Source organism: Pezoporus flaviventris, unplaced genomic scaffold (genome assembly GCF_033815535.1).
Source record: "Pezoporus flaviventris isolate CSIRO_AGI_PZ_B2104156 unplaced genomic scaffold, CSIRO_AGI_Pfla_v1 ptg000045l, whole genome shotgun sequence".
NCBI lineage: Eukaryota > Metazoa > Chordata > Aves > Psittaciformes > Psittacidae > Pezoporus > Pezoporus flaviventris.
The window spans coordinates 1871857-1898256 of record NW_026892593.1 but is presented as its reverse complement, the minus strand read 5'-3'; the positions used below and the strand labels follow the sequence as shown (position 1 = coordinate 1898256).

General features: G+C 49.3%; 1 protein-coding gene across 1 annotated transcript; it reads left to right on the top strand.

Annotated features, from left to right (window-relative positions):
* Window positions 1-1520: 1520 nt before the first annotated feature.
* Window positions 1521-25362, top strand: DENND6B (DENN domain containing 6B). Its single transcript, XM_061467224.1, has 20 exons — window positions 1521-1690; window positions 7879-7917; window positions 8010-8052; window positions 9341-9453; window positions 10912-10992; window positions 12270-12375; window positions 13471-13550; window positions 13803-13865; window positions 14491-14546; window positions 15175-15297; window positions 15688-15783; window positions 15882-15976; window positions 16528-16593; window positions 17572-17636; window positions 18332-18421; window positions 19247-19300; window positions 19659-19768; window positions 21033-21135; window positions 22599-22673; window positions 23520-25362. The coding sequence occupies exons 1-20, from the start codon at window positions 1553-1555 to the stop codon at window positions 23640-23642; spliced, it is 1719 nt and encodes a 572-aa protein (XP_061323208.1). The 5' UTR covers window positions 1521-1552; the 3' UTR covers window positions 23643-25362.
* The last annotated feature ends 1038 nt before the right edge of the window (window positions 25363-26400 follow it).

The following is a 26400-nucleotide window of genomic DNA, read 5'->3' as shown; positions in this document are numbered from 1 at the left end:
TTCTGCCTAAGAGCTCATCTCAGTCTCCCCTCTGGCAGGTTAAAGCCATTCCCCTTGTCCTGTCCCTACAGGCCCTTGTCCAAAGCCTCTCTCCAGGTTTCTTGTAGGACCCCTTTACGTACTTAGTTATTACTTACATAATAAGTCAGATTCTCCTCTAAAATCACGTAAATCTGATTTGGTTTTGACAGAACTGCCCCAGCTGGGTTCATGAAGGAAACACATAGAAACATGCCCATCTTATGCCATAAAATTAGATAACAGAAATTTTTTAGCCCAGGAATGAGGCTTTATGGCCAAGCTCCCATGGCTAAGGGTCGGATTGAGGTTACTGCTTGAGTGAGTGAAAACCTCCTTCTCCATCCCAACAACTCAGCAACAAACTTCTCTAGGAGGCACAGGGCACAAGTGGGATGCTCAGTCATTGTACATGTGTGTCTGAGCTGCTGCTGCTGCAGACTCCTTCTTACACTTTCTCTTTATAGTGGCCCTACTGCTGATTTGCTCCATGACTGAAACAGGCTCACCAGTAGCCTAGCAGTAAATGAGGGGAGAAAAAAAGCTAATGGGTTTTAGCCTGTGCCTCACGAAACTGCCACGAAGTGTTACTTATTAAGCGATATTTTAGCATTTCCTCGGTGTCACTGTCCTCCCACCCTGACCACTGAATGAAGGTGAGAGGGAAGTGGCTTGTGCCATGGAGTTCACATGCTTAAAAACTAGAATCATGGAATCAACCAGGTTGTAAAAGCCCTTTAAGCTCATCCAGTCCAACCGTTCCCAGCACTGCCAAGGCCATCACTAACCCATGGCACTGAGGCCTCGGCTACACGGTGTGTGAACACTTGCAGGGACGGTGACTCCAGCACTGCCCTGGGCAGCCTGTTCCAGTGCCTGAGCACCCTTTGGGGAAGGAATTGTTCCTCATCTCCATCTAAACCTGCCCTGGTGCAGCTTGAGGCCGTTTCCTCTTGTCCCATCCCTTGTTCCTTGGGAGCAGAGTCCAGCCCCCTCCTGGCTCCATCCTCCTGTCAGGCAGTTGTAGGGAGCGATGAGGTCCCCGCTGTGAACATTAGGGTCCTGCTTTACCCTCTCCCCATCTCCTTTGCTCACACCCACCCCTGCTCTGTTGGTGCCCCCGCACCATTCCCCGCCTACAGGAGCCCAAGCCCGGGCCCAGTGGAGGGCACCGGACCGGGGCAGGAGACCCCGGCCTGGGGTGACCGAGCCGCGGGTGGTCCGTGACGGGGAGCCCGAGCTGCAGTCAGGCGCTGGGGGCGGAAGGGCGAGGCTCTGGAAAGCGGCAGCCGCGGCAGGAAGCAGAACCGGGCAGGGTGAGCTGGGTTTAGCGGCGGCCGTACCGGGCCCACGCGGCCCCGCAAACCACTGCCACAGCCGCGCCCGCCCCGACGCCCGCCCCGACGCCCGCCCCAGAGCCACTCTGCGCGCCCGGAGCCGTCTCGATGGTGGTGGCGGCAAGCACGGGACCTCCGGGCCGCCGGGCGGCGCGGCGCGGCGGGGCGGGGCCGGGCCGGGCGGAGCGGCCGCTGCCATGGACGCGCTGTGCCGGGCCGAGTCCCGGCCGCGCCGGCCTGCGGCGGCCTCCCCGCTGCCCTGGGCCCGCTTCTCCGCCTGGCTCGACTGTGTCTGCGTGGTCACCTTCGACCTGGAGCTGGGCCAGGCCATGGAGGTGCGGGCAGGGCCGGGGGGGCGTGGGGCGGACCTGGGCCCGGGCGGGCCTTGGGGCGTGGGGTGGGCGTTGGTCCCAGAGCTGTGGGGAAGCCCCTGTCAGGCTGTGGGGGAGAAGGGTCGCGGTGCGGGGCAGCGAACAGGCATGGGACGGTGGGTGCAGAGCAGAGATGTGGGGGCTCATCCCACCCCACGGTGGCAGCGCCGGGGTGGGCCGGGGTGGCAGAGCCGGGCCAGAGAAGCGCCCTGCGGATGGGAAGACGGAGTGTGCAGGGCCCAGGATGCGAGGTGTGTGTACGGGACGAACGGCGGCAGTGGTGTGACTTAGGTGGGCAGGGGGCTGCCGAAGAGGGGGCAGGCTGTGAAGGAAGAAGGAGCGTGGTGGGAGAAGGCTGTGGAGGAAGAGCTGAAGGCAGGAAGATGGGGTGTGGAGCAGGGGTTCAGGATGAATCTCGCTTACAAACACAGGTCTGATGTGTGGGATCAGTGGGGGATAAGGAGGAGCTGAGGGGGATGTCGCAGGAGCTGGGTGGGAATAGGGGGGGGCGGTGGGGAGATAATGAGGTGCTTGAGCAGCTCTGTCAGAAGTGTTACAGGACCTGCGTTGTCAGGAGCTTCCCAGGTCTGATACATCACTGAGGGGCCAGAGAGGATGAACTGGGAGGGAAAGGGCTGGAACAGCTTTGCCCTATCCCTGGAAGTTACCTCCGAAAGAGGATTCAAAGGGAGGTAGATACCCACGGCTTGTATCGTGGCTGAAGGCAAGAAGAGGTTGGTGTTATAGACAGTGCAATGTAAGGGGGGCAGATATGTCTGGGCTATTTTCAACCCAAGGGCTTATTTCCAGTTCCTCATCTGTTGTGTAGCTGTGGGGAAATGCTCCTCACTTCCCCCTTGTGTAAGGAGGTTAACAGGGTTTTTCAGAGATCTGAGGCATTTTAAAGTCATGCTGAAGCTTCTGAAGGGAGTGGAAAGTGGCAGAGATGAAGCCAGCCCATTGCTGCTCTGTTTCCTTAAACACTTCACTATGTTTCTTTCCATGAAACCTGAAATAAATAAAACCAATGTGCTGTAGAACTGAGTTTCACATGCTCTGGACTCTCTCCTAGACCTGGTACATGTTGGGAAGGATATGGATACGGGATAATAATTAGCATTTACAACTTAATGACTCATAAGTGTGTCTTAATGGAGCTACAGAGGTGCTTTCCTACCAGTTTTATTGCCTGTGTAGCATTCTAAGGAGGGGACTTTGTAATTGAAGTGCAATCAACTGAGTAATGTGGGTTCTTAATCCCTGGAAAGGTCTTTTTCTTCCTTTGCTTTTCTTCTTCCCTTTTCCTCCTTTGCCTACATAAGTAGTGATGGGAAGATGTTTCTTGTGGTATAAATGAGCAAGACAACTGGGAACACCTCAGTACTTGGCCTGAGTGAGGACACAGCCCCTCTGTTCCTTTTCCTTTGGGTATCCATGTGTATTTCTGTCTCTGAACAAAGGGTTTGGGCAGGGAACAGGGGTCTGCATTGTGTGAGACACCCAGAAAGGAGGAGGCTGAGGAGAATTTGTGTGATAAAGATCCATGTTCCATTCTTTGGTCTTGGGAAAATAAGAAATCTCAAGCTGTTGCTGTCTTTTAGGGGAATTCCAGGTAAAAGCATTTAAAACAATGAAAATTCCACAGTAGTGGAATAGCCAGTAGTCAAATGGGGTCATTATCTTCCTGCTTATCTCCATTTGGTGCCTCAGTTGGTCTAGATTGGGTCCAGATTTAGTTGGTCCAGGATCAGCTTGTCTCCAAGCAGGCTGCTTTCTGCAGCCAGGAAGAGGGAGTTTCATGTTTGGGCCCTCAACTGCATGTTTCTAGGTTTAAAACACATCTGTGGGACTTCCTCAGGCCTGTCTGAGTGTGTGGGAAGTTTGGAACGCCTATGGCAGTGTGCCATAGACATGACCAGGTTGGTGTAGCTGGCTGGGATTAGATCTTGCCAGAGCTCTCTGTGGTTTTGTGGGTGTACAAACCTCTGCAGAGTGATTTACACACAGGAGCTGATCACACACCCGAGGATTGCACCGAGTGACAGGCTACAAATACCTGGAGTAACTTGTACTACCTCATGCTCGCAGCAAAGTGAGTCAGCAGGAAGGGAAACCTCTGTTCTGGAGGTTGCACCATCCTCATGCATCATGTCTGTAAACCAGTGTGTGAAGGTGCAGACATCCCAAGTGCAGCCTGACCTTAGGATGTCCCCTGCAGGCCTGTCCCTGTCAGGGTTTCTGTGCTGAGACCTTCCCATCCCTTCCTGAAGATAACTTTTTCTCAGGTATAGGACTCTTTCCAGGGAAAATATCTTGTTTTCTATCCTGGAATGGGGTAGGCTCTGTGAATACAACCAAGGCCTTGCTTAGGCTCTGCTCAGGTTTCCAGGCATTGCATGATTTGTGTTCTGTGCAGTCATCTTGAGGTGTGGATACACCATTGGCCTGAAATTCAGTGAATCCCACTCTGCTGCTATTTGAATATACAGTAGAAAAGGTGTTTCAAAGGAAGCATAGAATGGTTTGGGTTGAAGGGACTTTAAAGCTCCTCCAGTTCCAACCCCCTGCCATGGGCAGGGACACCTTCCACTAGAGCAGGTTGCTCCAAGCCCCTGTGTCCAACCTGGCCTTGAGTACTGCCAGGGATGGGGCAGGCACAGCTTCTCTGGGCACCCTGTACCAGTGCCTCAGCATCCTCACAGGAAAGAACTTCTGCCTAAGAGCTCATCTAAATCTCCCCTCTGTCAGGTTAAAGCCATTCCCCTTGTCCTGTCCCTACAGGCCCTTGTCCAAAGCCCCTCTCCAGGTTTCTTGTAGCCTGTTTAGGCACTGGAGCTGCTCTGAGGTCTCCCCTTAAGGAGCCTTCTCTTCTCCAGGCTGAACCAGCCCAGCTCTCTCAGCCTTGCTCCAGAGCAGAGCTGCTCCAGCCCTCACAGCATCTCCATGGCCTTCTCTGGCCTCACTCCAACAGCTCCACGTCCCTCTTGTGCTGCTTCCCCAGAGCTGGATCAGGACTGCAGTGGGTGGGTCTCCCCAGAGCGCAGCAGAGGGGTAGGATCCCTTCCCTGGGCTGCTGCTCGTGCTCTGGGGGTGCAGCCCAGCACACAGGGGGGTTCTGGGCTCAAGTGCACACTGAAGCTGGGTCATGGGGAGCTTCTCCTCACCCAGTACCCCAAGTCCTTCTCCTCAGGGCTGCTCTAAAAGCAGGTCAATGCAAAAATCAGATACAACTGCTGTTTCTGACTCATCCACCAATTTGCATTTCTTCAAATAGTTACTACAGACAGAAAAAACACTAGGAGAGAGAAGACTTGTGTCTGAGATGCTCCTCTCCAGGCTGGGATCCCCACCGGCCCCTCACTGTCCAGCTCCTCAAGGATACCAGCTTCTCTGCTGCTGCTGTCACAGAAACACCACTAATTCCTCCCCATGGTTTGAAAATATCCCTTTTCCAGTGACACTGGCTCCTCCCTCCTGAGCTTTCCCAAACTCAGGCACTCTGTGGAGCCTGGTTACTTCAGAGTCACCAGAAGTCATTTTCTGGATGTGTTGCTGACAGCAGCTGAGTACTTGGCAATCAGCAAGGATCTCCTTCCAGCAACATGTGTCACCTCCACGGTTGTTAATGCACCACTGATGGGAGAGAAGGCTGTATTACAAGTTAGGACATGATTTAAGCCCTTTTGGACTATTTCTGAGATATCCAGGGACTTGTACAAGTAAAACATTCCTTTTTGTTTACTGTCTTTTTACTTTTGGGAAGTTCTAGCCACTGATTCTTACTGCTTTAGACTGGGGGTTTAATCTGGTAAACACTTAGGGATTTCCTCCCCATCCCAAAACATAGAAACACTTCAGACTTAAACTGAAGGGATAGCAAGGAAGCAGAAGATAAGGTATTTTTCAAAGTCATCTGAGATTTGGAGTCCATCAATACTTCTGTGCTCAGGTGCATTTGAGGCTGGGTTTTTTTTCTTCTTTTCCCTTTTACCCCCCTAAAATCCTGAACACACACCTCCAAGTGAAGCATGAGCTTAGCATATCATGGAGTGGTTTGGGTTGGAAAGGACCTTACAGCTCCTCCAGCTCCAACTCCTGCCACGGACAGGGACACCTTCCACTAGAGCAGATTGCTTCAAGCCCTGTCCAACCTGGCCTTGGACAGTTAAACTTGGGCCCACGGGGCAGTTAGGAACCATCAGTATCCGCTTCTGGTCTGATTTACTTGCAGAAAGACCCCCCAGGAACAGTAGCAGCAGGGTTCTAAGTCTACCTGGACTCTTGAAGTTTACATCAGCAGCAAGCACGATGCTGTGAGATTCCTGAGCTTCTCAATGAATCAGCCTCAGATGTCCTGTCTCTGTTCCTGGTCTAACCATTATTACATGGGAATGAACCAAATAAATGGTTGTATGAGCATTAAGTTAGTCCTGACCACAAGAATTTATTCAGTCACTTAATGCAGTAACACAATGAGCAGAGGAGTGTGTCTTCTGTGGTGCATCCCCTCATGCTCTGGCACTCATCCTCTTGCTGTGCCTTCACCGCTGTAGCTGCACATGCTCATTTTCCTCCTGCTTTTTGCAGCTTCCATCTTTCAGAGCAGCTTTAACTGAGGGCTAATCAGGGGAATGTTTAATTGTTCACTTGGCTCCCTCTCTGAAGCTGATGAGATGACCTTGCCAAGGAATCAGTGGGGAATTGTCAGAGCAAAGCAAGCTCGCTCGGTGAACTTCCAGTGCTCTGGCATGGTGCCACTCCTGCTATTTATAGCCCTGTTAGAAGAGCTGAGCTCCTGATTTGAGATCCAGATGACTCGCACACTGACCTGGAGCAGAGTCACTGCAGAAGCCTGATGAGCTGTCTCCATTTCCCAAGCCATTCAGGGCTCAGTTCTGACTTACTCGCTTACGTAAAGCCACTGGCAACCTCTGCACATCCCCATCAGTGCTTGCTGTGAGGCTGGGAAGAGAACTGCTGCAGATCTATGAAGACTCTGGTTCTTGCCCCCTGCCCAGGGACATGTGAAACTCATTCCTACCATAGCTTTGTCATTTCTCACTCCTCAGTGCAATTGTTTATGCAGTGGATGTTGCTTTTGCTTTCAGCTCTGACCTGAGAAGTCTTGCATTGAGTTCTCTTTCATTGGGTAAATGAAATTTCAATGGGTAAATGTAGAAACAGTGTTATCAGTATTTACACAGTTCAGCTACAAGGCTGGAGTCCTTAACTAGAGCCTTTGACAGTCCCTCTTATCTGAAATGCTGGCTGATAAATTGGGTGGAACACAACTCAGTGTATGCTGACAAAGCATAAATGTTCAAGCCCGTGCCACAGCCACCTCTTTCCTTACAAACTAAACCTTGGCTTTCTAACAACAGATCTCAAATCAGGGAGCCTACAACACAGCTCTGAATCCTCTCAGACCTCTCTTAACTACCCACTTTCTGCTCTCCCTGGTTACAGGGAACAGCATCTCTATCTGAGCACTCCCTTAGGACTCTTAAATAAGTGTTTTCACCCCGAGGCTAGGATATATTCCCAAGGCTGTGTCTAACATCAGATTTGGTGTTGTTCAGTGTACGCAGGATGTTCTGTTTTCTGATCTCTTCGTACAGTCAGAACCTTTGTCTGGACTATGACTGTCACCTTTGATGACTGCTGCCTCCTTTCCTCTGCCTTTGAGAACAGTAATCCTGCCCTTTGCTGCTAGAAAAGTGGTTTCCCAGCCCTGGCTGTTACCATCCCCCAGTAGCTCTTCCTTCCAGACCTCATCACATCCATGGCATTGCTTCATTTTAAAAGCCATTTTTAGTCTGTCATAAAGTCACAGACTGGTTAGGGTGGAAGGAACTTTAAAGCTCCTCCAGTTCCAACCTCCTGCCACAGGCAGGGACACCTTCCACTAGGGCAGGTTGCTCCAAGCCCCTGTGTCCAACCTGGCCTTGAACACTGTCAGGGATGGGGCAGCCACAGCTTCTCTGGACACCCTGTGCCAGCGCCTCAGCACCCTCACAGGGAAGAACCTCCTTGTAGGATGTGTTGTGTTGGGAAAAATAAGGTGCTTATTGTATGGCAGCAGTATCTATAGATGGGGGTAGAAGTCGTGGGGGAGCCGAGGGACTGACTTTCATGGCTCTTGTCTCTTGCAGCTGGTGTATCCTTATGACTTCAGGCTAACAGAGAAAGAGGTAAGAACTATTTCAATTATTTCCCCCCTGTTTCTAAAGATATTGAGCAGCAGAGATGGAGCTTTTCTAATGTGTGGTTTTGTTTGTTGTAGAAAACCAGTATCTGTTACTTGTCCTTCCCAGACTCCTACTCAGGTAAGTAATAGCAGCTGTTGGCCTTTCTGGGATGGTTCATTGCCATGAAGAAATGGGTTCATGATGGAAAGAGTGAGTCCTCGCCTCTAACACTGTGACATCAAGGAGCACCCTCCCTTAGGTCTGAACAAAGAGGCTTCTTGGCACATTGATTGCTCTGTGGATGTAGAATCTGGATCGAGTGGGTGATGGGGCAATATCTTGATACTCTCACACACTCATGCTTCACCCGTGCCAGTAAGATATAGAAAACAGTCACAGAGAGTATGTTCCTTAAAGTCTGCAGCTCTCAACTGCAGCATTTCTGTGTTTGTGATGTGCTCAGTGAAGAGCAGTAGATGGGAAGAGGGTGGATGCTTTCACAGCAGAAGTATTCCCAAAGCTTGGCTTTATAAATCAGGAAGGTGACATTAAGAAATAAGCAGGTTAATTTCATCCCAGTACCTGTTTCTTTAAGGCTGATTCCTGACTTAGTTTGCTACAGCCTTCCCAGTTTAGGTTGAAATGCTTTTAAGGATGTACTTGCACTAGACCTTAGTGAACACTCACACTAAGTGTCTCTTTTATCCAAGTAAATTGTTTCCTAATAGAAATATCTTCATAACACACATACACAGCAGTCACTACTCTTCTTCAGAGCACAACATCTGCAGGCAGTGAGAAGGGAGCATGCCCTCTTATCATGCTGGACTACTTTAATCAGTTGAGCCTTGGGTTTTGTTCAGTCAGCTTTATGTGTTTCCTCATAGCTGACTTGCACATACTCAGCCCTACACCTTCTGCCCGCCCTAACCAACTGGTGAAAAATCCTGAGCACTTCATGCTTCTCTTTTTCCTGCTGGACAAATTATACTTGAGGGGGATGAATAGCACAGTGTGACCCATGGGCTGCCCAGCCATGGTGCTGGAACTGTTGTGCAGGGGATTGTCCTTAAAATCAGTGTTTGTGTGGTCCTGGATTAGGGTTGTTTGTAGGTTTTTCAGTAGGGTGTATAACAAGTGGTGGCTATAGCAGCTCAGGTTTGATGATACTGGCTGATATCTGTAATGTTCCCAGCAATGGCTTGGCAAAGTTTAGCTTAGTGATGCTGGTTCTTCTGGTGAGCTACGTGTCCTGCACTGAGACTTTGGGGTTCCTTTATGCTGTTACTCTCCAATTCCTTCTTCAGTTTTAGAATTCCTTGTAAATGAGCATCCCTGTTTATGTCAGCACTTCAGATGTAACCAGTTCCCAGCTTTCTCTTGACTGAAACTTCCTTCTAAGCATTTGTGGGTTTCTCTGTCTCAGGTGGCCTGGGGGACACTCAGTTCAGCTTTCGCCTGCGCCAGTCGGGGGGGCAGAGGACCACTCACTACGAGGATGATGGCGAGTACAATAGAGAAGCCTCTCTGATGCTGCAGGTCAGTTGGGTTTCAGTGCACTGCTTACACATGCTAAGCAAATGGTAGTGCTATTGGGGTAAAAACCAACTATGCTTTTGATTTGTTTTCTCTGCATGAAGTACGCATTTTATCTGGCTGTGGGAACAGTCAGCAAAGGAGAAAGCTTTCAGCACAGGGACTTACTTCCATGTTAATATCTGTAGAGGGCTGTGTTGAGAATCCCAGCTACTCTGAGAGGTGGAACTGAATCAGGAGACCCCAGCTTAGGGCAAGGATCATGGCTGGCTATAGCAAAAAGAAAAACGATGGCACCCAAGTGACATCCAACAGCGTGCATGGCTACCTGTGCATGTTCTATGAGGCAAGGCAAGAATATTCTTGCCCATGTTTACCTCTGTTGTTGAGGGGTGATGGTTCTTTTCTTTTGTTGCAGGATCTATGCATATAAAACCAGCCAGAATAATTGGCATGCTACAAATCCATGCTTGGCTTGCTCTGCATGGGCTGGTCTAACCAAACCCAAGCACTAAGATCAGAAGTGTCCATTAGCTGTGGGTTTTCCATCAGTGAACTACCCATTTCACACACGGAAGGGGTGAGCACTGTTGCTTCTTCTTATTGAGCAGAAGGCCATCAGATCAGCTTGTCGTCTTCTGCTCTCTCCTTTGAGGTGATGCTTCCTGTGCATGAGCCTGTTTAATACTTCTGCAATCTTTCTGTGACGTGATTTTGTAATGTGCAGTCCAGAAATGGATTGCTGATCTGAGAGGGAGCAGGAGGATTTCTTTTCCTAAATTCTGGTCTAGAGGTGTTTCAGCTTGCAAACATCTCTAGTGCTCTGTAGCAAGCAGACACTGCCTCACAGGTTACCCAGCTTTAGAGAAGAAAGGCAAGGAAAACTGGGTTCTGTTGTGCAAAAATAATATTTGGGGAGACAAAGGTGCCTTAAACTGGGACTTCAAAAAATTATATAAAGACAAGTTTGATGGGTTCTGCCTTAAATACGTCATAAAGCAATAGGTAAATGCGATGGGTACCACAGAGGACGTTTCCTCCCCTCAGAAGATGAAGTATTCCTTCCTCAACAGTACATTGTCCTCTAGCTGTGAAGGAAAAGAGAGTCAGAGCACAAGATTGGCAGCACAGATGAGCTCAGTGGGTTGGCTGAGCTGGTCCTAATAGTGGAAACCTCAGTTAACCCTTTGCGTGGATGCCCTGAAGGTGCTGCACAAAGGGGCTAGCAAAAAGTGCTACCCAGAGGCTGTAATCTGGGGGAGTTTAGATGTTTATCTCCTCTCTATCTTCCCATTTGGAAGCTCTCCTGGATAGTTTAGCATAGATAATGCTGGTAAACAGGAGGGAATGCTGTCATTGCATCATCACAGGAGTGCAGCGTGCTGTTAGGTCAGTGGCCAGAGGCAGTTTGGTGGCAGCAGGGATGGGTTGCTCAGTAACAGCACTGTTGGTCTCTTGCAGAGGGAATCAGCTCATTACTTTGGTTATGTGTACTTCAGGCAAGTCAAGGACAGCTCCATGAAGAGGGGCTATTTTCAGAAGGTGAGTGCTGCAACCAGATAGCTTGTTACTCAGCTGCTACGTAGCTGTAAGAAGGCACCTAGCCCTAGCTGTAACCAGCACCACTTCCTACGTGACACCCCCAGTGCTTCTGCAGGAAACAGCAAAGGTCGCAGGGAACAGGAGTATGTGGAAAGTGTCATTCCAAACAAAGCTGGATGCTGTTGCCATGGTGTGTTGTGCAGTGACCTGCTGTCTGAATCACGAGATCCTCAAGCACCTGAACATTTGCTTCAGTACATACTCTGGTGTCACAGATAGTGAGAGTATCTGCTCGCTGTTGCTAGTTATACCTTAACCTTACTGTCATTAGTAGCCATCTGGGAATGGATTTCCTCCTGGGATGCATTTTCTGCCCAGCAGCAGTGGCACTGCTGGTACCTCACCAACACTGTCTCTTAATATGAATTCTTGTGGCACAGACACTGGGAAAAATAATATAAACTGCAGGTTTCTTTCAGCATAAATACACAAAGTGCTTTATATTCTTTAGCCAGATGGGTATGGTCACTGCCCGAAAGAGAGTAGAATTGCACTCTTTGCTTTGATCCAAAGATCTGCTTTTCTCCATGGGTCCCTGGAATTACTTTCAGTAGTGGTTTTTCACATCGAGAGATAAAATGCCATCCTCTCAAACAAATGACAGAGGGTCTCAGGCTGGAGAGGGGCCAGAGAAGGGCCACAAAGATGATCCAAGGGATGGGAAGCGATGTGAGAAAAGGATGGGAGAGCTGGGCTGGTTCAGCCTGGAGAAGAGAAAGCTCCTTAAAGGGAGACCTTAGAGCAGTTCCAGTGCCTAAAGGGGCTGCAAGAAACCTGGAGAGGGGCTTTGCACAAGGGCCTGTAGAGACAGGACAAGGGGAATGGCTTTAACCTGGCAGAGTGGAGACTGAGATGAGCTCTTAGGTTCTTCCTTGTGAGAGTGCTGAGGCACTGGCACAGGGTGCGCAGAGAAGCTGTGGCTGCCCCATCCCTGGCAGTGTTCAAGGTCAGGTTGGACACAGGGGCTTGGAGCAACCTGCTCTAGTGGAAGGTGTCCCTTCCCGTGCCAGTGGATTAGAACTGGAGGGGCTTTAAGGTCCCTTTACCTGAAACCATTCCATGGTTCTAGGAAGAACTCCACCAGTAAAAGTGCTGCCTTGAAGCAATTTCATGTGTTTGATGTTGGTTTTCAAGGCTAACCCCCTAGTAAGCAGTGTAATTATATCCAGTGCTAGCAATTATCATGCTTTCTGACTCCTGTATGTGCCTTTTTTCAGTCCTTGGTGCTAGTGTCACGCCTTCCATATGTGAACTTGTTCCAGTCCCTGCTGCAGCTGATTGCTCCTGAGTACTTTGACAAGCTGGAGCCATGCCTGGAGGCAGGTGAGCCCTCACATCTCGGGGGGGAGGCTTTGCACACTGGGGTCTTTCAAGGTTTTTATCAGGAGGTTTCTGAAAGACAGTTGAAATGTTCCAAATCAGTTCTTTCTGGAACAGATTCCTACAGGGAAAACTTTCATTCAAGTGGTTAAATGTCAAAATTATAAACAGCTGTAAAGGAAGCATCAATGGGAAATGTCTGACAACCCTCATAGATGTCGCTGTCAGTTTTCCATACAATGTATTCCCAGAGAGAGGAAAACCTGCTAATGCTACATCTCTGTACAGGTCTTTATTGCACTATTCAATTTAATCATGATTTATCAGCAGTATAGTGCTGCTGGGACTGCACTGGAAATGGTGGTGCAGATGTAAGTCAGGTGAGCACTGTGAGCAGTTCTGGTATCCTTCAACATAAGAAGGACATGGAGCTGTTAGAGCAAATCCAGAGGAGGCCATGAGGATGATCAGGGGCTGGAGCACCTCCCTTATGGAGACAGGCTGAGAACATTGGGGCTGTTCAGCCTGGAGAAGAGAAGGCTGCGTGGAGACCTCAGAGCAGCTCCCAGTGTCTGAAGGAGGCTACAAACATTCTGGAGAGGGACTCTTTATCAGCGATTGTAGTGACAGGATGAGGGGTGATGGGTTCAAACTGAAACAGTGGAGATTTAGGCTGGATAAAAGGAAGAAGTTCTTTACTGTGAGGGTGCTGAGGACTTGGGGGTCCTGCCAGAGAGGAGATTTAGATGAGCTGTTAGGCAGAAGCTCTTCCCTGGGAGGGTGCTGAGGCGCTGGCACAGGGTGCCCAGCGAAGCTGTGGCTGCCCCATCCCTGGCAGTGTTCAAGGCCAGGTTGGACAGAGCCTTGAGTGACATGGTCTAGAGGTGTCCCTGCCCATGGCAGGGGGCTGGAACTGGATGATCTTAAGGTCCTTTCCAACCCAAACCATTCTATTATTACTTGATTGAGGGTTTGTTTGCAGCTAGCCAGGGGGACATGTGCACTAAGGCTGATTTGAATGGGCAGAACTCACAAGCCCAGCTGAATCAACTGTTTTGACCTTCACATTCAGCTTTTTCTTTCTCTGTGTCCCTGCAGTGTGCAACGAGATTGATCAGTGGCCACCTCCTGTACCAGGACAGACCCTGAACCTTCCAGTGATGGGCGTTGTCATTCAGGTACTTGGTGGTGATGGTATGTTTTCAGCAGCAGACTGGGGCAAACTGGGAGGTGGGACTGGTATTCCCTTTCCTTCTGGATGTTCAGTTTGCTCTTTACTCCAGAGTCTGTCCCTTTAGTCCCAACCTTTGTACAAATAGACTTTGGAATTGGGAAGCTTTCTCATGCGGATGATTCTTAGGGAAGAAAGCAGAGTGTGTGTGCATGCTGATCCCATCTCCCTGGATAATCTGTTCTTACTTGTAATCTAGGTGAGAATCCCATCAAGGGTGGATAAGCCAGGATCAAGCCCAGTGAAACAGTTCAACCAAGAGGTGAGATGAGGCATGGTGTGACACAAGCCCATGATGAGAAGAATCTAGACTGTTGAGGAGGGAGGATGGAGAAGAGCTGGAACTCTTTCAGCCTTAATCCTGTTTGAAACCGCTCTTTACTGCTTTGATTCAGCTTTCATTTTGATTCTTGTTCATTTCATCTTCTCCCTTTTCCTCTCTTTGGATAATGTTATCATCTTTCACAACTTCTGGTATCCATATTGCTAACCCTTATTGTCTCCATCTGTATCTTAAGCTGTGTCTTCCACCAGAGGAAACTATAGAATATAAAGGAGCAGGCATGGGAAGTCCTTCGCATCTTGGAAAGAAGGGATTCCTGATGATCTTGTAGGAAAGGGAATTCATTTGGACCTTAAGGAGCAGGCATGGGAAGTCCTTCGCATCTTGGAAAGAAGGGATTCCTGATGATCTTGTAGGAAAGGGAATTCATTTGGACCTTGAATGCTCAGTCCAGATCCATCCCTCTAAGTGTTAACCTTGTTCTCTTCTTTTTGTGCTTGTTGTACAGGGAGTGGATGTGGTCAGTATAGTTGGCATTTCAGCCAGGAGGCTTCCATTTACTAACAGTTTTGGTTTTGTTTGGTGTTTTCTCTCCCTCATCTAGAATCTGTTACCAGCCCCATTGGTTCTCCCCAGTATTCATGAACTGGATCTTTTCAGGTGAGAGCCACCATCCCTGCAACCCCCTCCTCTCCCTCTGCTCTCCCCTCTCCTTCCTCAGAGCATCTTATAAATCCTAAGGATAATGAAGAACCAAAACTTACTGCTTTGCAGAGATTCATGTAGAATACTGGGCTTGCAGAGCTTGTGTTTAAAGCTTGCAGAGCTTCAGTGTTTAAACCTGTGTGTGCTGCCCTTACCACACCCCTGTGTCCTGGTTAGAGGAGGTTTCTTCTCTTGACCTTGGCTAGTGATCAGCTCAAGCTTTGACATGTTGACATGGAGTGCCTGAACCGCACTTGTCTGCATTATCAGTGTAATTCCAATAGAGACACATCTGCTGTAATCCGCATGCATTTTACTTTGCTTAGATGAAAAAAACACACAGAGAGCAACATGATCAGCTGGTTGTTTTACATTGCTTTACATTTCCTTTAAACATATCTGAAATGGTTGAGCAGCAGCATGTGTAAAGACGTGGCATTATTGGGGAATGCTAAAACTCAGTCCTGGGTTTCAGATTCCCAGATAGAAGCACATCTGGGCAGGGGCATATGCAAAGACTGTGTCTGGTTGTGTCTGAACTGCATCTCTAAGCTCAGCTTGTCATTCTTCTGCTCACTAACAGATGTTTCCAGCCAGTGTTAATTCACATCCAGATGTTGTGGGAGCTGATGTTACTGGGAGAGCCAATTGTTGTCATGGCACCATCCCCTACAGTGTCTTCAGAAATGGTTCTGGCACTTACCAGGTAATGCCAGGAAATTTGGAGATACAGGGAGCTGGAATAATGGGTTCTGGCAGCTCTTCTCTTTCAGATTCATTCTTGTGCCAAGTCAATTGTTAGCTTGAATTTGCACATGAAAGCATGGAAACAAAGAGCATAGCAAGAGAGTGTTGCTCATACTTTATAATGGTAAAGAGGAGTAAAAGTGAATCTCCTGTGTGAGGAGATCTGATGGTTCATAGCCCTGAGGAACTTTGTCTCCCCAGCTTTGAACTCTGCTTTAGCAAAAAGGAACCCCAAACCCTGGAACTCCTCCAAAGTGTTACCTCTGGCAGGACAAAACCACTGCTCCAGTTCATACACATGATATAAACACATATTCCTGCTCTGTGAAGGGTTTATGTCTCCTTACAGCTGCCTGGCTCCTCTGAGGTACTGCTGTGACTACCGCCCCTACTTTACCATCCACGACAGTGAATTTAAAGAGTACACCACCAGGACACAAGCTCCGTAAGTAGCCACTAGACCCTTCCTGCCCTCCTTGCCACTGCTGTGTGAAGGAAATCCCCAGGTTAACACTGATCTGCCTTTTTTCCCCCTCTTTCCAGGCCAAACATTGTTGTGGGAGTCACAAACCCTTTCTTTATCAAAACTCTCCAGCACTGGCCACACATTCTTCGGGTTGGGGAGCTCAAAATGTCAGGTAAGGGTGGAAGCACAGTCCTGTTGTGCAGGTAGACCTGCATTGAGCTCACAGTTGTGGTGCTAGCTGTTGTTTGACACATCTTCATTCCTGTGAGAGCTGAGAAACCAAAGGCAAGTCTAGACTCTGCCTCAGTTGATGTGCAGGATGAGCACAATGACAAAGACAAATCATTGAGAGGTTAACTTGCTGTATTTTTTTAAGCATTAAGAAAAAGAGAAGTCCTTCCTGGGCAGGAAAGAGAAAACTGGATAGAGAAGGAGAGGGAGGTGGAGAGATAGGCTCAAATTATTAGCTATGAAGCCAAGGAAACCTCTAGGTTGAGGAGTTGGGTTTTGTACAATGCCTCCGTAACACCTCTCTTGTCCAAAACTGGAGCAGGAAAGTTAGCAGATGAGAAGGCTCATGTGAAAGTGGAGTTAGGGGAGGGTATCATTGAAGTAGTGCAAGTGTAGGACTGGATGTTCTTGAGCGCAAAGTGTCTCAGGTGCATGCGATGGATGTGGGGGTGGATTCAGAGCCTGAACTGGTCACTCAATGTCATTCCACAGGAGACCTACCCAAGCAAGTGAAGGTGAAGAAGCTGGCAAAACTAAAAACTCTAGACACAAAACCAGGTAAGTATTTTGTCAGGCATGATTTAGTTTTGTTTATCCTTCTACATGAGGGATTTAGCACATGAACATGGCATATGTTATTCTTTGCTTCTCAACAAATGGGTGTTTTGGTGTCACCATCTTCTCACATTATCATCTTCTCACATTTGAACTGCTACACAGTAGTGGCATCCCCCATGTAATACAGACAACTATACAGCTTTGTTTTGAGGTTGAAAAAGCCAATATGATCATTTGTAGAGGGGCTTCAGACAAGGGTCTGTAGGGACAGGACAAGGGGAATGACTTTAACCTGCCAGAGGGGAGATTGAGGTGAGCTCTCAGGCAGAAGCTCTTCCCTGTATGGGTGCTGAGGCACTGGCACAGGGTGCCCAGAGAAGCTGTGGCTGCCCCATCCCTGGCAGTGTTCAAGGCCAGGTTGGACACAGGGGCTTGGAGCAACCTGCTCTAGTGGAAGGTGTCCCTGCCTGTGGCAGGGGGTTGGAACTGGAGGAGCTTTAAGGTCCCTTCAACCCAAACCAGTCTGGGATTCTGTGATTTTAGTCTCAGGAGAAGAGCTTCTAATTTTCATGGGCTTATTTTCTATATCATACCCACTTTTTAGATGTGGTGGAAGTCAAAGGAACTTGCTTGCCTAGATACAGCTGTCTCTTAACTAACTTCCTCTCAGGCCCGGCCATAAGCTGACTCCAGTAAACTTATCTCACTATCAGCTTAGCACAAGAAGGCTCTTGAGATAGTTCAGTGTGCTTTACTCCTGCTGTGAGTACTGGCTGCATGAGCAATTCCTCTATTCTTGTAATAGCTTTTTAATCATTGCTGTAATTAACACACAGAGCAGCCAGGGTTAGGGTTAGTACTAGGAATTTGGGTTCTGTGATCCCTGTGTTATACAGCAGTGCCTCCGCTAGATATGTGGGCGAAGATTTGTTTCTAACATCTGTTTTTTTTCCTGGTTTGGGTTTGTTTTCAATCTAGGAATCTATACTTCCTATAAAACATTCCTGCACAAAGACAAAACCCTGATCAAAAGATTACTAAAGGTAAGGGCTTGCAACTCTATCCTACATTCTTATGGGAAACCTGTGCTAACAGCTTGATTTAAACATACAGAACTCTCCAAAAGTAACAGACTTTTAGAGCATGCAGTAATTTTGTCGAGTTACTTGGACATGTTCATTGTGCCAGTTTTAACATTTTTCGTTTGGTATTATTAAGGGAGACCTACAAGAAACTTAAAGAGGGGCTTTGAACAAGGGCCTGTAGGGACAGGACAAGGGATGGTGGTTTCAAACTTAAATAGGGGAAGTTCAGGTTAGATATAAGGCAGAAGCTCTTTACTGTGAGGGTGCTGAGGCACTGGCACAGGGTGCCCAGAGAAGCTGTGGCTGCCCCATCCCTGGTAGCATTCAAGGCCAGGTTGGACACAGGGGCTTGGAGCGACCTGCGTGTCCCTGCCCGTGGCAGGGGTTGGAACTGGATGAGCTTTAAGGTCCCTTCAACCCAGACCATTTCCTGATTCTGTGAACAATTGCTATCAAAAAGAGTCTGAAAAACAGATTGTAGGCAATGAAATGTGAGCGATAGGTTTAAGTAGAGGGTGGAATGTGTGTTTTGGACAGCAGTTTTCCAGACTGCTCTGGACTGGCTGCTTCTGCGTGCAGTGTGCAGGTTCTGCAGTTCCCTGCATACCGGAGATGGCACCTTTGAGAATGTGCAATGTGCTATGTACTTGCAGGGGATCCAGCGGAAGCGCCCGTCCGAAGTCCAAAGTGCCCTTCTGAGACGTCACCTCCTGGAGCTCACCCAGAGTTTCATCATTCCCCTGGTAAGGAGTTGAACACAGACGTGCCCGAGGGGGGTGAGCAGGAGATGTGCGAGTGACAAGTTTGCCCTTGCTCTCTATTGTTTACCCATAGCTGAGCATCTGTAATAGGTTCAGGATGTGGCACTCCAGAAATGTTTTACTCCAAGGAAAGGAACAAAATGCTTCTTGAAATGTCTCCTTGATCTCAGTAATCAGCCTTAAATCTGCATGTTGGTTATGGAGCACACGGTGTGTGAAGACAGAACATTTGCAGTGTAGGAATAGATAGATACTCCCTGTTACTTGATCTTCTCTGCTCTTTTCAACAAGTAGTCAAAGCAGGTATATAAGGAAGGGAAGGGAGCCCAAAACATTCCTCTAATGCTGGAATCAAACCTATTGCCAGCATGAAGCAATCCCTTCTGGCTTGGGAAGCTTGGCTGTGGACCTTTAGAGGCTCCACATGGTGGTCACTTCCCTAGGGCAGGTTTTAGTACATGCTTTCTTTCAAGGCCTTCCCTCTTGGCCAGGTTTGGCTCCTCCACTTCCTTTCCTACATCATCTTAGGAGGCAGGACATGGGAGGACAGAGCGTCTCCTCAGATTCTAGTCTCTCCTGCCAACTTCTGCCCACCTGACCTTTGACCCAGCCATGGTGGGAAACAAGCTGGAACACTAGAGCTCATGTCACATGAGGTAAAAACCAGAGAGTATGAGGCTGTTTTTTGAGTCTGTGATGTATCAGAGAAGACCATCAAACTCCATGAGCATTCAATAGGCTTCTTGATGGTTGCAACTTGAGTTTTTTAATTATTATTTAATGGTTTTGGGGTTTATTTCTTCTTAGGAGCATTACATTGCAAGTCTGATGCCTCTGCAGAGGGCCATTACTCCATGGAAGGTATGCTCAGTTTCCAGTCACTTCTTTACTTTGCCTGCAGGGATTGGGAATAGTTCTGCCATATGCTGATCACATACTCTGATACTCTGTGTGAACTTCCCTCATTGAAGGAAGAGGGTTATTACTCCTTTAAATACAAGCTGAAACAAACACTGGGGCAGATGCTTCCTGTTTTGCAGCAAGCTCAGCTATTGTGAGCCTAATTTGAATTTTACTACAAGGCTGGTTAAGATGTTCATCCATGTTTTGTTCTCTTAGTTACCAAGTGTGTCTTGTGCAGCCTCTTCCACTGTAAATACACACCTCATCTTGCCCCAGTTTCTTTTGGTGTGTTTAATATGGACCTTCTGTTGTGCAGAACCCTCCACAGATTCGTCCTTTCTGTCAGGAAGATTTCATGAAGACCCTTGAGCATGCTGGGCCTCAACTTACCTGTGTGCTTAAGGGTGACTGGTTGGGTCTCTACAGGTAAGACTTTGGTAATTCCCTGCCTTATCCCCTTAACAGCCTGTGCGAGTTGTAGTGAATCACATCCTGAATTAGAATAGGAGCAAAAAGGGGGTTTCAGGACAGAGACAGGTCACCTGAAAAGCTCAGGCCTATGAAGAATTGACTCACTAATAATGGTCAGGAGGAGCAAACGCAGGATAGAATCAATGCTGTGGTTTATGTGGCTCCAGCACAAGAGGGACATGGAGCTGCTGGAGCGAGGCCAGAGGAGGGCATGGAGCTGCTGCAAGGGCTGGAGCAGCTCTGCTCTGGAGCCAGGCTGGTTCCAGAGCACCTGCTGCTGAGGTGGCTGGGACTCAGCTTCACACAGCATCTTAAATTGTCTCATCTTTTTCTCCCTCTGCTGCCACAACCCTTGTGTTTCAGTTCGTGCCTTTTCAATCCCATGTTGGATTTGATCTAAAATCTTCTGGCACAGATAAACCCAGGTATGGTGCTGCCCCTTGTTCATTTTCCTGCATAGCTAAGTAAAAACAGAAGTTTAGTACTGGACTGCACAGGAGAGGTACAAGTTACACCCCCTTTGACATAGCCTGATACTTTGTTTATGAAGGAGAGAGGTAAATCACCAGTTATATAGAACTTAAGTCCACACTGGCAAATGGTTGCGAGCTTTAAATATCAGGAAAGGAGTTAAGCAAGATACTTGTGGCTGTAAGCTGTGGCTGTCCCATCCCTGGCAGTGTTCAAGGCCAGGTTGGGCACAGGGGAGTGGAGCAACCTGCTCTAGTGGAAGGTGTCCCTGCCCGTGGCAGGGGGTTGGAACTGGAAGAGCTTTAAAGTCCCTTCCAACCCAAACCAGGCTGGGATTCTGTGATACTACAGAGGAATGTGAATTCCAACGGCTATCATAACTCCAGAGGAAAAGTGGGACAAAATAAGGCTGCAGAAAGACACAGAGCACCCTGTCTTGCCTTGGCTGAGGCATGAGCTGATGCAGAGGAAGGTGTGAGACTGCAGTGTTGCCCCTTTCATTGGTGACAATCTGCTAAAGCTGCTCAGCTGGATCATGTTCAGGCCTGAGCAGGGAGAAACCTCTGGTGTAGATAAGATAGGAGCAGAGCGTGTTAGCTCATAATCACTTACATCCCTAATGCCTCTGTGGGGCAGACTCTTTTCCTCTCACATGTCTGCTGCAGCAGGAAGGGGAATGTGTGCAGTGGAGCCATGAGCTCCTCTGGAGACCCCTGTCCCCAGCTCCCTGTCACCTCTCTTTCCACAGAAGGTTCTTCAAGTCTCCCAACTTTGATGGCTGGTACCGTCAGAGGCACCGGGAAATGACCCAGAAGCTGGAGGCCCTTCATCTGGAGGCCATCTGTGAGGCGGTATGTTCAGCTGCAGCATTGAAACCAGTGCCAGATGATACCTCCTTGGGCCTGAAACCTGGGAAATGAGGGTGCTTGGACACTTGAGGTACCTTGGACATTTACTGGTACACCTCAGTTCCGCACTGATGGAGGGGGACAGTGCCTTCTGCCCTTGGGAGCCACAGTTCTGTCTCATATCTGTCAGTGCTCAGGGATAACAGCACATGTAGGGGACAGGAGCATGAGCAGCTCAGCTCCCTGCTTTGTCAGCCACAGCAAGTCATGCTCTGGCTGCTTCTATCAACTGTTTTTCATCCATCATGCCCTTCCCAAGTCATCAGAGAGCCAGACTGGGAGTGTCATCTCTTGCTGGCTTCCTTAATGCCTAATGAAAATAGGTTTTTCAGTAGTGACTGCTGGTCCACTTTCTTAAACTGAGCAGCTGCTCAGGTCCCTGGAGCTCTGGCATTTTACCCAAGTGCATCTTGAGCCTAGACACCCCTCAGTGTGCTGGGCTGCATCAGAAGCAGCGTGAGCAGCAGGTCAAGGGAAGGAATTCTGCCCCTCTGCTCTGTGAGACCCCCTGTAGCACTGGGTGCAGTTCTGGTGTCTCCAACATAAGGAGGATGCAGAGCTGTTGGAGCAAGTCCAGAAGAGGCCACGGGGATGATCAGGGGCTGGAGCACCTCCCGTATGAAGACAGGCTGAGAAAGTTGGGGCTGTTAAGCCTGGAGAAGAGAAGGCTGCGTGGAGACCTCATAGCAGCCTTCCTGTATCTGAAGTGGGCTACAAGGATGCTGGAGAGGGACTTTTCATTAGGGACAGTAGTGATAAGACAAAGGGTGGTGGGTTCAAACTGAAACAGAAGTTCAGGTTAGACATAAGGCAGAAGTTCTTCCCTGTGAAGGTGCTGAGGCACTGGCACAGGGTGCCCAGAGAAGCTGTGGCTGCCCCATCCCTGGCAGTGTTCAAGGCCAGGTTGAAGACAGGGGCTTGGAGCAACCTGCTCTAGTGGAAGGTGTCCCTGGCCGTGGCAGGGGGTTGGAACTGGATGAGCTTTAAGCTCCCTTCCAACCCAAACCATTCTGTTATTCTCTGATCTTCAGCTCTACTGCAGGTCCTTGAGCACAGTGTGGGCAATGCCAAAGCTGTCTCCTTTTATGAACAGGCCAGATTCTGGCAAACAAATTTCAGTTGTGAGCAAAGCACAAGATTCATAGTACTGCCTGGAGGAGGGGAGCCTGCACTGACTTTGTGTGACTGCATCTACCCTTCATTCTTCTCCTCAGGCAAGAACTTGATGCTGTGACAGTTAGGAAACTGGGGAGAGCTCAGTCTTGTTCATTTATGGTTTAAGTGCTGTGAGCAGAGTTGTGAAAGAGGATGAGAATCCTCCTCCTGGCTTTTGTTAGGGGTATCTCTTTGGGAAAAGCTTCTGTAAAGAAGAAATGTCCCTAAAGAAAGCTGTTCTCTCTCTTTAGAACATTGTAGCCTGGATGAAGGACAAGTCCGAGGTGGAGATTGTAGACCTGGTACTAAAACTTCGTGAGAAGCTGGTGAGTTTTTCTCCCTTCTTCCTGCCCTGGCTCTTTTCTGTCTGTATCTCTGTGTCAGGGAGAGACCAGGAACATGGATAACATTTGTTGCTTAGAAAACTTTGCTCTTGTTCCCTGATTTGGAGATTGGGACAGTCAGGAAACTTCAATATTTGTGTAGGAAAGGACACACAAATGATGCTGCGGGGGCTGGAGCAGCTCTGCTCTGGAGCCAGACTGAGAGAGCTGGGCTGGTTCAGTCTGGAGAAAAGAAGGCTCCTTAAGGAGAGACCTTAGAGCAGCTCCAGTGCCTAAAGGGGCTACAGGAAACCTGGAGAGGGGCTTTGGGCAAGGGCTTGTAGGGACAGGACAAGGGGAATGGCTTTAACCTGCCAGAGGGGAGACTGAGATGAGCTCTTAGGCAGAGGTTAGTAATCATGTGGGTCAGTGACATACATAGAGATAAATAGTAGCAGGAAACGATGTAGCCCAGTCTGGCAAATTCTGCTCATCCCTGAGGTGTGGCTGGCTCAGCACCCTCAGTTACCTGCTCTTGCTGTCAATGGACACAGGAGAAGTTCAGAGCAGTGCAAGTGCAGGGTAGGCAGTGCCACCATCTGCCAGTCACCTGGGTGAGTGACCTGTCTGAAACATTCTGGCTGTAAAACCTTTGAGGGTCCTTTATAAACCTGCTTGATAGGAACTGGTGCAACCAGCTGGGGTCTTGAGCTCCGCTGAGCTTTCGGTCTCCATAACCATCTATGGCAGCGGGTCTGGTGTCTCATAGAGACAACTGGAGTTTGCTCAGGACAGGCAGAGCAGAAGGAGGAACTCTGAGGCTGTTTTAACCTTCCTGTCTCCCTGCAGGTCCGAGCCAGGTGTCAGCACCTCCCTGTGAAGGAGGAAACACTGCAGAGGGTCAGTCTGTACATCGAGACCATCATCGGCTCCCTGCCCGAGGACCTCCAGGCCGTGCTGCACCACCATTGAGAATGGAGCAGGGACACTGTGGGACAGGGAAGGGACCTCCCACCCCACTCCGAGCTGTGGGATGCTGCAGTTGTGTTTGGAAAGGAAACTTCTTCCCTGCTCCAGCCACATGCCCTAATCAGGACCTTGCTCACAACCGTGTAGGATTGTGATATGGGTCAACTCTGTAGCAGGATTAGGAGCCATGTGCACTGTTCTCTGCCTAGTCTTGCTCTTAGAGCTGGATTACGGGCTGTAAATGGGACACTGCTCCCTGTGTGGCTGTTGTCAGATCAGAAAGTGACAGCCAGGCTTCCAGCAGCATGTGATAGGCTGTGCAAAACATGCATTGCCCATGTATACACCTCCATCTTCATCTGGTGCTTGGGCTCTCCAAATTCCAGTGCCTGGGAGGAGCAGGACCAGCCTTGTAGGGGCAGCTGGTTTCAGGACAGCTCCTGATGATAGTCACAGAACCACAGAACGGTTATAATGAGAGAGATGCTGTTCCCCACACAGAAATGATGTGAGAGAATTGTCCCTACCCATCCAGCAGCCTGACTCATGCTGGCGTGAGCCTGAGAGGAAATGGGAGTGGGAGGATGAATTGCTGGACATGGAACACTGTTTCCTCCAAGGCAGAGACAAGAGAAGAAGAAGAAGGGGCTGGTGCATGTGCAGGGATCAGCTCTCCAGGGATCTCAATGGGTGCTGTGTGAAAGCAGCTCCCAGAGCTCCACAGAGAGGAGCTGGCCTCCAAATGTCATTTATTCACCCTGGAAAATCAAGTTTGTGTGCGCTAATAATGTACAAGAGAGCTGGAGCTCTGCTGGGCACGGGGATAATGTAGCTAGCGCCCTTGCTGATAAAACGTGTTGGAGAACCTCATTTCTGCAGCCTGTGTCAGCCTTGCACGTGGGCACCTGGGGAGCAGCCCATGTGTGAGCCCTGCACCAAGAACAGCGGGGAGCAGCCCATGTGTGAGCCCTGCACCAAGAGCAGCGGGGAGCAGCTCCTCCAGCTCCACCACAGCTTGTCCTCACCACAACCCAGCTCCCAGCTCTGTCATTCTGCTCCCATTCACCTCTTGGGGAAGACAGAGGGATGTGTGTGTGCTTCAGGGTGAATGTAAAAGAGACCGGAGGCTCTGCTGATGCCCTCTGCCTGAGAGAGCCACCTCTCTGCCTCTGAAGTGGATTTACCATAACCCCATGGTTGGTTGCTTCTTCTATAATTGTGTTTCTCCATCCACCAGCCTGGCCAGGACCTGTTTCCCTGGGTCTGGCAGCCTGCTGCACTCCTATCCCGTCAGAAGCCCTGGAATGCACATGGCAGGAGAGCCCAGCATCACAGCCAGGACCTGCACAAAGGTGTCAGCAGCTTGTGGTGGCAGTGATGCTGTCTGGTGGCCTCTGCCTGTTGCTGCCTTGGGGCTGTGGAGATGTTGGTGAGTCTCAGAGGTGGCTGAATCCTTCCTGCACTTTCTGCTCCAGAGCCAGGCATGGACAGTGCAGGAACACAGGAAGCTGCTGGGATCCCCACCATCTCCAGCCTGGAAGCAGCCACGTGAGGAGACACAGCCATACCTCCCTGTAGTAAGGAACTTGTACAATACTCCTAGTGTATATTCTGTATATAGAGTTGGTGTGCATCTGTGTGATAGCTCTGGAGTGACTGTGGTGGACCAAAGCACTAATGTATAGTAGAAAGCATTAGTTTAAAAAAAAACAAATGAAGCCAAGCTGTGTCCTGGGCTTGAGTCTTGGTGGATCTGTTTGGTTGGGAATGGGGTTTCTCTGCAGAGGGCTGTGGAATCGGTCGTCCTTGGCTTGGTGGTTGCTCAGTCACTGTTAGATGTTGTCAGGGGCTCTGGGTCAGCACAGGGGCTCCTGTCCCTTTCACAGACATCTCCATAGGGTTCACTACACCCAACCCTGGGAAGGGCAGCTCAGCCCTCACCCATCCCTCTGCCCAACTCATGGCAGGGCCAAGGCATCAGCAAAGCAAATGCTGTGTGGTTTCCATCTTGTAATGCTCACCTTCCTGCCACCTCGTAGCCATTCCTCCCCAACCCAAGCATCCTCCTTCAGGTGTGATTGCTCTTTATGATGTGTTTTTAGCTTTGCATTCCTCCCAGGGAGGTCAAGCTCTTTCATAGAATCACAGAATGAATCAGGGAATGGTTTGTGTTGCAAGGGACCTTAAAGTTCATTGGGCAGGGACACCTTCCACTAGAGCAGGTTGCTCCAAGCCCCTGTGTCCAACCTGGCCTTGAACACTGCCAGGGAGGGGGCAGCCACAGCTTCTCTGGGCACCCTGTGCCAGCGCCTCAGCACTCTCACAGGGAAGAACTTCTGCCTTAGATCAAATCTAATCTTCCCCTGTTTAAGTTTGAACCCGTTACCCCTTGTTCTATCACTACAGTCCCTAATGAGCAGTCCCTTTGACATGGCTTTGGGCAAGAACCTCCCCCAAGGCAGTAAGGAGCATGAGCTTCCTGATTGCAGCCTGTTCCTTATCTAACAGGAAAGCCCAGGAGCACCTCAACCATAACACCTTTATTTATGAGCACCTTCTCCCAAGTCCTGTGGAGGAATTCAGGTTCCTCTCTGGCAGGAAGCATCACAACCAGATACAGAAATGCCCACCACCCTGCCTAGGATAGTCACAGCGGATGCTCAGCTGATGGAAGGTCTAGGGATCACCAATTGTTTGTGTGCCACCAGCCTCCTTCCACAGCAGCAGGATGCTCCCGAGCCCACAGAGCCCTCCTGCTGCC